Below are 11,198 nucleotides of genomic sequence, written 5' to 3'. Positions count from 1 at the left end.
CGCTTGACTTTTGCGCGGTAGGTGTAGGTTCGATTCCAGTCAGCGGACTGTCCTTTTATTTATTCTTTCAATTTGGCTTTCCCGTAAGTTCGAGAGCATTCTCGTCTGATCTAGTTCCGAATATTCTATGCACCGAAAGTTCTACGCCGAACGATCCAGAAACCCACGAGGGTACATAAGAGGCTCCGCAAGGCGAGCAGAGTCAGTCTCGCCCCAGCGTTCGACTCTGCTGTTACGCCAACTACGACGCCCGCGACGCTCTGTTATTATTTTTTGTACCCTTTCATTTTTGGCACAAGTTCGCCACATTAAACGTTTATTTCTTCCTGTTTATTTATTGTTCTTTTGGTCACCACCCGTGAATATGGTGAAAAACATGAAGTGGGTAGTGGCCGATGCTTGGGGATGAGACAGCAAAACTATAAAAAATTAATGATGAACAGAAGGGCACCCGCTACAAACCACGTGACACATTAACTGATACCGTAGGTCGCGGACACGGCTAATTCGCATTTCACAATGCGATAAACATGCGGGAATACGCCACAGACTCCTGTGTCACAGGAAAGGATACCGCACACTGCTTATGCAACAGATTCGTGTTTCACGGTGTGATGAACACACGGAAACCGGCTACAAACTTGCATGCCACTGGAACCGATATCGCGCGCGCAGATCGTGGACAAAAACACGGGATCCTGCTGCAAACTCACTTGTCACACGTACCGGCACCGCAGATCGTGCGGTTGATGCGATCCCTGTTGGACATTCGCGTGGTATGTCACAGGAACCGGGGGTGGGCGATGTTTCAGAATTTTTATGTTACTGATATTTAGCCAGGAAAACAAGATGAGCGATTTTTTGGGGGAGGGCACCCTCACGGGATTTCATGGTAAGCATTTATTTTTGCATTACCCAGTTTATCAGTGGAAACGACTAGTCCAGTTCATTGGCGGTTCGTCCACGCTTGTATTTTACGACAACAAAAATTCAATCGTCAAACTCTTCGATGACCATTTCATCGTCTTTGTCGTCTGGGAATTCGGGGAGCTCTTCCATGCTGCTTCCGCTGAAATCTACAGAGTTTTCGGCTCGCTCGTCTATCCAGTCCCGTTCTGCGAGCATTTCGTTCTTTTTCCTGTAAGAAACGTCATAAAACAGACGTGCTATTATTAGAAAAAGATGCGAGAATTGTGGTTCGAATAGAATATTGCGACATAATTCATAGCCTTCATAGTGCAATGAATAGCAAAGGCAACCGGTTCTCATAACAGCACTGAAAATAGAGACGACTCTGCGCTATTCAATTTGAATCACTACTTGCATGCCCCTAATTTTTAGCATGCGTCGCCAAACAGCTTCGAGTTACACGGAGATGACATGGCATAAATGCAGACAACTGATAACAAAGTTCAGTTGTGAGAAATGGGTGCTTTTGCAGGAGATGCACTTTAATTTGGGGCCGGTAAGTTGCATTAATGCAAGACACTCGGTGGCCACAAACAATGAATGTTGTCCAGTGCAATGACACTCCTGAAGTCCCAGACTTCTATAGCCAAGTCCCGATTATTCTTCCAAACTAATTTGGAGAAAGTAGGTCCAGAAGCTTGATAATTGTAATGACAGTGTGTCACTGTAGATGCTGACTGCCTGCAAATCCCAAAAGAATGAGACTAACTTGGAGTCCTCATGGTGCTTCGCTATTTGTTGGAACTACCTGCACACCAAAAGGTTCTGTCCGGGTACTCAAGGCATGTGTGCTCGACAGAACTTGCAATAAGGTAATCTGTAACTCGCAACGTTTTCTCACTATCATGATGCTTTTCCCAAATTTCCTGACAATTTCTCAGTTTCTAAAGGTTGATCAAAACTAGAAAGGTAGCCCAACTTACCGATTTGTGGCCCCAACGTCCAGAATCCCAATTTCGTCTACCATGGCCCTCATACCTGCAGATAACATGGTGCTTGTTCGTGGAGCTTGGTCAAAACTAGCAGTGGAAGAGGTCTCCTAGCATTTGAGATCGAGTCGATCTGAAAGCTGTTTCATGTCACTCAAACTTTCTAACCTGCTGAGTCAACTGGTACAACCAATCAGGAGTGTTTATTTATTTATATGTTTGTTCACCTTCAAGGTCATTAACATTAAAGAGGGAAATAGAATATACAATAAAGAAAACATAGAGACGAAACAAGCACATAATTATGGTTCCCAGAAAACATAAAGTAAGAAAGAGCATTTCTCAAAGTAGCTATAGGTCATGAATGGTAGCAATTTGTTGGTGGGGTCTGATTGACTTAGCTTCGGGCTTCCCAATCTACCGCATCTACCACAGGTTCAAGAAACCTCGACACTTGTCTGGAAACTGGAAGGCTCAAATATAGTTTTAAATGCGTGATGTACAAACAAAGGCATTATCTGAGATGAAGCTTTCATGTCCGAACACAATGCAAAACCTATAGGAATGTTCATTGTGCGACACAGTTAGCACAAACCCCGCATCGACACTTTCCTACATTTTACTCAGACAGAGATGCCACCAATTGTTAGTACTGCTTAAGCTACTGTTTTGAATGAGGACTTGTTGCCAAATCAGTAGGTTTTATGGCAGTTGTTTATTTGTAAGAGAAAAACAGGAGATACCGGCAGTCTCTACCTTTTGCGTTTTTATGTACAAAGTTCCAATTTGTTGAACTCGGACCTTGAAGAGTTTGCAATGTTCACGCCGGTAGCATTGGAACCAATCAAACCTGGAACCTTCGAAAAGCGTGCGACTTTCCGATTGCCCAAACGCAAAGCTCAGACTCACTTGGGCTCAGGTCTCCCGCACGAAGCAGAGCGAGGAAAGGAATCAGATCCAGCTGCAACTCCGAGCCCGTGCTATGGCAGCCTGCGCAAATCACGATAATGATAATGATGGTGATTAAGATTAATGGTAAAAAAAGCGAGACTGATCATGCTGCGCCCAAGCCTATGTCAAAAGCACGGTGTCAGTTTGCAAATTCGGGCCGCATGAATTTATGCGCAGTCTGGGCCAGGTGGATCGAACCCACTCGAGGTATTGGTTGGTTACACCGGCAAGTTGGCACCTCGTTAATTCGACATCGGCTTCTTTCAAATCCCGCACAATATCGCAAACTTGCGCGGCCTTGTAATTCCTCGTGGAAGCATGACCAAATACAAGCGGTCGCTGCACTCCAACCAGCCTATTTCACCAATTTGGTCATTTCGATTGAGCTTGGCATCCAAATTCGGCACTAACAAAATCAAACACAAAAAACCTCCATTTCTCCATATCCAGAAATCCACTGGTGTCCATAGTTTGCATGTACAGTAAACTCTCACTTGAGCAAACGTCGGTTTAACGAATATTTCAGAATACCAAACTTTTAAAAAATCCCCGGCAGTTTTCCCATACATTCTATGGAAAAATGTTTCAGTTAAACAAATTAATAAATTTCGGAATAGCGAAGATTTCAGCTCAACGAACTTGATTGGTGGACCCAGGATTATTTTTGCAATCAGTTCAACAAAGTTTTGTGCTCTGCAATCAGTTCAACAAAGTTTTGTGCTCTGCAGTGATGGCGTAGCCAATTCCCGCTGCCCCGCCGCCACCGCCTCTGCAGCGGCGGCGTATCATCGCTGGCGTTTACAGCACCGCCGAGGCAAAGCGGTGGTGCGGTAGACGAAAACGAACCACGTGGTGCGTCTGTTTTTTCTTTGTCATCGGTTACGTTCGGCCACCTTAGTCTTGAGTAACAACGGCATGACGGCAGTTCGGCGCCCACTTTCGTAATGAGTACGACGAAACAGAAACGTCTCTATCAAACAAGCTTAAAATCCTTCGGCATCTGGACAACGGTCAAAGGCAAGTTGACGTTGTGGAGGACTATGGGATTCCATCAAAAATGTTGTCAACGATAGTGAAGCAAAAGTCAAAGCTTGAAGAATCTGCGTTCAATCCCAACAGGAAACAACTCTGCACGGGATAGTTCGAGCCAGTGGAGGATGACATTGCGGTATGGCTTCGTCCCAGCAACAAGCTGTGCCAGAGGAAGTGCAAAAAGACAGAGACTCTCTGGACAGCTTTGTTACTTCATGCGCTTTAAAAGCAACAATGCAAATGAAAATTACGGATTTTTTTCAAAATGAGAAAGGCAGCAACAAAACTGTTATGCACTTCATATACATGACTCCATAAATTGCATTTCACACTTTTGACTCGATGTATGTCGTGCCCTATGCTGCACTATTTTCTAGTGAATATATTCAGTTCAGTGAAGTTTCAGGGGAACTATTTCCATGGGTCCCTTGAAGTTCGCTCAACTAAGGTTTACTGTAGTTTGTAGTGACTGTTAACTTGAGCTTCCTGTTTTTATTATTTACTACTTATTTATTCGTTCCATACTGCAGATCATGAAGGTTCAGGCAGGACGGCCAGTCAAGATTGCTCGCAGATCAGGCACGGCAATGCGATAGCGTGACAGCAAAGACATTTCTCAAAGTCAAATATTCTAAATGCATAGCATTTACAGGGCCTTTCGCATTCCTCCTTTTGCGGGCACACCAAGGAGCCCACTGAAAGGCACAATGTGAGGGTTTGTTACTATAAGCTGTCGCAGCATCACATAATACTGTGAGGTCACGTGGCCTCGCAGTATTATGAGCGGTCGCCTGACATCAGTGTCACATGACGTGATGTCACAATGTCGTGCCATGGCGTTGCACAATGTCACGTAACCATGTGACGTGACGTCAGGTCTTGTCTCGTAACACTGACATCGTGGTGTCACATGATCTCATATCAAATGATGTGTCAGTGCCGTGCCATGGTGTCACTGATCTGACCATGTGACATCATGTGACATTACAGTATCGCATGACGTCACTGTGTCTTCCCAAAACAAATGTTAGAAGACATTTCTTCAAAATTTCAACGAGAAACTGGTTTGTTATTAGCGGGAGATTTGTTTACCTATGTATTTCCTAACTGAGAATTTCCAGAAATCACTCGTAACCTTTGAGCCAGCTACTGTTAAGTTCTTAAGCTCTGGCATCTTATTCCAACTGCTGCTGCTACATTCATTAGCAGTTTATGTATTTTCTGCGTACATAAAAATAAAGTTGCTGCAAAATACCGAGCATCCGCCCATTCCACATTAAAGGAGCTGTGAAACGATTTTAAAGTTAAAAGAATTTGCATCTTCTACTTTTGACATTGTTCATCTTGTCACAAAAGACAGAAAACACACCTCCTTTCTTCGAAATGTTGCAATTCTGCCGCGTAATCGCGAGGCAAAACTTAGAATATTCCCTGACCTGCAGCCGTGAGTGGCGGCCATGAGAAACACGCGGCATGATGTCAATCGGGGTCTTGTAGAAAGATAGCAAGTTGTGCGAATACCATCTCGACAAAAGGTAACTTATCTATAAATCTTGTCGTTCCAACATAAATATAAATGCGTCAAAACTCTGGTATCATCGACAAAGCTTTTATTACACGGAGTTTTAGTGGCGCCATCTATCCAAGGTCAACAAAACCGTCAGCCCTATCTGCTACCGCGAACAGCCGCCAGAAGCTGGAGGGGGAGGGGGACAGAGCCGAACGGGGATGGCCGGACCTGGATGAGACTTTCCTCCTTTCACCATATTTTTCGCGCTGCGCCCGCCAGCACGTGGTCACGCGGTCGCGAGCGGATGAGTTCTCGCTGCTCACTGATAGCTTTAAAGAAAGCTTCACCGGAACCCCGCGCGACCCCCATTGACGTCACAGCGCACGTGACTCGGAAGATGGTGAAGGAGTTGAGAGGTGCCGAATACCTCATTTTCTGTACATTTTTGAAATAAAAACTAGGACGTGCAGGCAAAAGCGTTTTTTTGTTTTTTGCTTCAGAAAGGTCGAGACACAAGCTCCCAAATTATTTAAGCACAGCACTGAAACTGTTGCACAGCTCCTTTAAACGACCACTCCTGAATTTTGTAACATTCCCAAAATACACAGAGGACATATCTTTACATATTGTTGACCCATTCTCCAGTTTTACATGATTATATCTTAATTTTGAGCGGGTGCTTGCTATGGATTTTACGATAGTATTTTGGACAGATTCCTTGCAGTGTGCAAATGCGGCATGCAAGCATCTTGGGCCACACAATCAAGCACTCAAAAGTATAGAGCGTCACATGACAAATGTTTTCCCGACGATCGTGGGACAAGGAGATAGCAGGTTTGAAGACAGTGCGGTATTTTCCAAAGGATAAAAGAAAACAGACACAAGGACACAAGGCAAAAGGGCATCTAGCAGAAAAGCTGCCCTTAGAAAGAGCCTTACCTCTGAAGGCATTCTTCACTTCAAAGAGTTTCTTCCTCACCTGTGCAAAGAGTGTAAACAAACATCATCCACAAGTTTCCAATCGATATTCAAATCAAAAAGCGCCATTCAAATCAAAAAGCGCCCTCCAAAAACACCACAGTGCAATCCACTTACAAAGATACCGGATATAAAGATGTACTGCTCATATCAGTTTCTAGAGTTTCAAAACTAGAAACAATCAGTTTCTAGCCCATATGCAACAATAATTGGCTATAACAATTGAATTTTAGGGTTTTTCTCATTATTGTTAGAAGTAGATTGCACTGTATTCCCTTTGCACTAGCTTCAAACAAAAGATCTACCATATTCGCGAAAGCCTACTAGACACCGAAACTTGGTGTGGCGAAATTTCAATGCAACAAAACGGGGGGAACTTTACCGACATTGCCACATCAACAAGTAAAAAAAGCCTAAACAAAACTTTTACACAAAAGAAAGATGTTAGTTTTCAGTTACGAGACTCATTTTGAGTTAGGAATGACTCCGTAACATGCTTATATATTTCGAGATGCCGATCTCAAAATAGAAGCATGAATAGAAGCATATGAACTTCGTTCTAAATGAGCTCCAGAAGCAGCCAATGCTATGAGCTAATGGGACCAACCAAACAGCATCCAAAACACAAAAACATTGTGTTTGTCACACTTCTGTATGTGCTCTTTTATTGCTGAACCAATCACGTGCATGAAAGGCCCAGTGACTTGCACAATTTTGATGCTGTTTAACTGACCCCCCATCAGCTCATACCATCCAAACTTAAAACAAAATGTAACTTTTTTCTTTTTTGAAGGGGGGAGTTATTTGTTTCACATAAATGTCGTATTCAGGCACATAAGGAATTTTTGGGACTTGAGTGCCCTCTGTTGGACACTTCAACAACTCGAGCGCCGGCTCTCGCGATGCATTGGATTGAGGGGGTGTTTCTGACCTGCGCGGCGGTGAGCCCCCACTGGGGCTTCTCGAGGGGCAGCCAGCCCCGGCCAGAGGGGGGCCTCCTCAGGTCCCACATGAGGCCCCGCGTGCACAGGGACACCGCAAACGGGACCATCCTGCCCTCCGCCTGCACCAGGGGGCAGCACAGGGGCCAGCTCAGCTCAGTGTGCCTATAAACTGCAGAGTGCTTCCAACAGCTCAAGTGGATAACAGACCACGTTTGCAATACGAGATGCGAGGCGGAGTCAAAAGCGTCGATCGTCTGCAATCGTCTCCGCATCCTTTTCCGCTTTCCTCCTCACCCCACGACAATGCAACACATGCGCGCAATCTGCGCGAGGGGCGTCTGCCGTTGAATTGCAAATGCTGGCTGTGGTTTGAGTTGCTCTTCTTATCTAGGCTCTCCAGTTCAGCTCAGTGTCGCTCATGAAGAGGGTTAAGAGCAACAAAGAAGAATATACAGTAAACTTTCGTTAATTCGACCTCGACGGGATCTTTAAATCTGGTGAAATTTATCCGAATGATTGAATTAAAAAAAGGACAGGAAAACATTTAAAATTAAAGTTCCTTTTATTGTCCAAAGTACTTTACGGATGGTCTGCTTTCGTCTGTGCTTAAAACTCGTGTCCAAAAGCATGCTCCGGACAGCAACATAACTAAACGTTACGTCGCCAAAAAATCGCCACTACAAAAAAAAAAATATATATATATAAATAAAAAAAAGAAAGCCTGACGAACCAATTTTGGCGTCGGGCAGCCAGACCGTTGGCAACAAAGAAAAATAACAAAAGAAAAAGGGAAAAGAGAACCCGCGCTTTAGGCATGCAAGATGGACCGCACACAAGCTACAGAAAAGCGCTTTGAAAGCGCGCGCTGAGATAGTTTTACGAGCCAACTTTGGCGCCAAGCAAGCAACACTTTGGCGCCAAGCAAGCAACCAGCAACAAAAAAAAAAAAAGAAAAAAGAAAAAGAATTTGCGTTTTTTGGCGTGCAAGATGGACCGTAGACGATGCCAAAGAAAAGCGCTTTGAAAGCGCGTGTTGTCTCCGCGCCCGCACGTGCTATGTTCTCCTTGCTACTCCACGCCAGATTGGTTTGGCTGGTTCGTGTCATTCGCTACGGTCCATCTCAACGGCGTAAAGGAGCAGGCGCATATCTGCACACGTTCGGCAGATCACCAACGTACATTCGCCGTACATTGGTGGTTTTTATGCCGTGGTGCCGTGCAACAAGAGCCTGCGCGCATTCGCCCGGGACGAATTATCTGATGCGGAGTCTTCCCAAGTTCGAACTATCAAACCTTTCCTCCTATTGAAAAGTATGGGCACTTGCCGGGACTTTTCAACACTATCGAACTAAACGAAAAGTCGAATTAGCCAAGGTCAAACTAACGAAAGTTTACTGTACTTGGAATGCCCAAACGGTGCCTGGAATAAGTCTCTAAGTGGCATGTTTTGCATCCTATACTGCCTGTGCATCAAAAGTTGCCTCGAAGTAACATCGAAAAATGCCACGGGAGCCAGCCTGGTGAAAATGACGAGCAAATTCCAGTGTCGCCGTTGTTGCGGCTTCCCAACTCGTCTCTGCAGAAGCTCCCATTAACTGCAGAGCAGACAAGGAGCCACAGCAGAACAGACGCCCGATACGTTCGCTCCCGCTGCTGCTCCGCCACCAGAACCGCGACGCTCGATGGTCCGACACTTGTGTGATGTCATCGGGCGGAAATCGAGAAACCCAAATTGAGAAGGTCGCAAACACGCCAGTCAGAGACGAGGCTCCAGGTACCGCAATGCGGGTACGCAGACTCAATCTGCCTCCAAACCCACGGACCGTTTGAGACACACATTTGTAGAGAAAGTGCCTACGACAGTTCTAGGGGGAGCTCTCTGTTGATGGAGGCTAGAGTAACTAAATGGCAGAGCCAGAGTATCGCCTTCCTTTTCCTTTTGCCGCCAACTCCTCGTTGGAAGAGAAGGGGTCACATACACCATATCTGACAACGGCACTCGCGGGGAAGCTGCCTTCCGGAGCGTCGGGGTTTAGGACGGGTAGTATGTTTCTCTTTGCGCTCGTGAAATGTAGATGTTGCCCTGAAGTCTGACAAACAGCAAGCTTCTTGAACCTTTGGACATTGTGCGTGCCACTTAGGTTTGCGTAACTGCATTATTTTCATAACGCGAGCACATTTTCGAGGCAGACACAAGCAAGTGGACGGCACGAAAACCACGACGGCCATTCCATGCATTCGTGCTTCCAGGAGATTAGGGAGATGCAGGACGGTGCATGCATTGTAAATTCATCGTGCCTGTCGCTCTGCCCGTCGCATCTCCCGCAAAAGCGAAGTTTGCTTCTCCCCCAAAACTTGAAGTAAAAAATTTTAGACCATTGCGATACCCTGCTTCGCGAGCGGAGCACATACAGTTGCTCTATTTGAGGCCAGCATCAGCATCCAACACAAATAGAAAACTCACGCTCCACTCAGAGAGAAAGAAGTCTGCCTGGCTGAACCAGTCCGTGCAGAGGGCAGCCGTGTGCACGTCCGCGTAGAAGCGTGCAGCATTGTGGTGCAGGAACAGGCTGAACATGTCCGCCGACACCTGCGTGCGCCCAAACACCTCCTGGTGCCGGGGAGGGGAAATGCTCGGCACTGATATGACAAACCCAACCGGAAGAAAAAATAAAAAAATATGTACCATATTTGATGGTACACAAGTTGTGGATCTTTTAGAAAATTTTCGTTTGCACGTCTGATACAACAGTGCCGCTTATATGTTTTTTTTTTCTAAGTATGGACCTTAACCATGCAAATCTGCCATGGGGGTCATATTTCTTTTTGATTCATTGACGAGAATGATGAAACTTGCACTTGCTTGCACATATATTTTGATCATACTACACACGTGCGGACTTTTCACTGCAGTTTCAGTGCGTCATCCGGAAAAATATATAGGTGCAACTTATATATCCACTTTTTCTGAAAACAGCCATTTTTTGGGGGTGTGACCTATAAGCCACGTTTACATTAATGCAAAATCAGCGCTTTGACTCGAATCGTCCTTTCAATTAAGCTGACGCCTAAACGTTTACATGGATGCGCATCAAGTCTTATGCATCAAGTCTTCTAGTTGAAGCTTCCTTCCCGCATCAGCCACAGCACGCGACCACGTTTTCCGGTGCTTCACACGCAGAGGCCCTTTAGACGCTTTCGATGAGCAAAAAGATTGTGCCCGCTGCCTTCGATGCTGCGCAAGAAGTTATGAGACAAAAGAAACATAAAAACCTAAGCGCTTTGGGCTCCGGGCAGGGCCACCGGTCCCTTCGGGAACAGAGGCGACGTGCATGCGCACGCCCTGGCGAGCAAGATTGTTTCCAACCGCTCTGAGGATGCCACTGCACCTCGCTTCGCCATGCCAACCACGACCACACTCCAAAGACGAAAGGCTCCGGCGCAGGCAGGAACGGCACCGAAGTAGGAGCTTGCTCGTTCTGCGGTACCACGTAGTACCATGCAGTGCCCGGAGCTCTCGGCGCCGTTCTTGCTTTCTCCGAAGCCTCTAGGGAGTCCCTTAGACGCGCAAGCCGTAAATCGCGAGACTCGAACGAGGGTTGCCCCCAAAGAGCAGCTCGGCTATATTCCGCTCACTTACGATAGCAATAAAAGCTAGCATTTCTCCTCAGGAGAAAGCTGCCGGCGACCACGTGATACCGCTCTCTGCCGCCGCCGCTGCCGAGGTTGGCTGCCGCCATGTCCTCGGTCATTCACTTGCTCCCGCAGCAAGCGCCCTCCCATAATCCTTCCCATTCCAGAATGCGATGTGACCTCCATTTACATCGGCCGAATGAATGCACATTCGCCACCTCGATCCACCTCCGTTTAGCAACTTGGATGGGA

General features: G+C 46.1%; 1 protein-coding gene across 1 annotated transcript in view; it reads right to left on the bottom strand.

The window, feature by feature from the left end:
• Positions 1–770: 770 nt before the first annotated feature.
• LOC8041824 (cell cycle checkpoint protein RAD17) overlaps positions 771–11,198 on the bottom strand; it is a 35,284-nt gene continuing 24,856 nt past the window's right edge. The window contains exons 12-17 of the mRNA XM_029971581.3: positions 9,778–9,924; positions 7,301–7,432; positions 6,331–6,370; positions 2,808–2,888; positions 1,893–1,947; positions 771–1,138 (exon numbers count right to left, since the gene is read on the bottom strand). Of these exons, the coding sequence (XP_029827441.2) occupies positions 991–1,138; positions 1,893–1,947; positions 2,808–2,888; positions 6,331–6,370; positions 7,301–7,432; positions 9,778–9,924 (603 nt within the window). The 3' untranslated portion in view covers positions 771–990. The remainder of the gene's footprint in view (positions 1,139–1,892; positions 1,948–2,807; positions 2,889–6,330; positions 6,371–7,300; positions 7,433–9,777; positions 9,925–11,198) is intronic.

The sequence above is a fragment of the Ixodes scapularis genome, unplaced genomic scaffold (genome assembly GCF_016920785.2).
Source record: "Ixodes scapularis isolate PalLabHiFi unplaced genomic scaffold, ASM1692078v2 PGA_scaffold12__126_contigs__length_90152505, whole genome shotgun sequence".
Classification (NCBI taxonomy): domain Eukaryota; kingdom Metazoa; phylum Arthropoda; class Arachnida; order Ixodida; family Ixodidae; genus Ixodes; species Ixodes scapularis.
The sequence above is the reverse complement of the archived record's forward strand: the minus strand, read 5'-3'. Positions and strand labels throughout refer to the sequence as shown.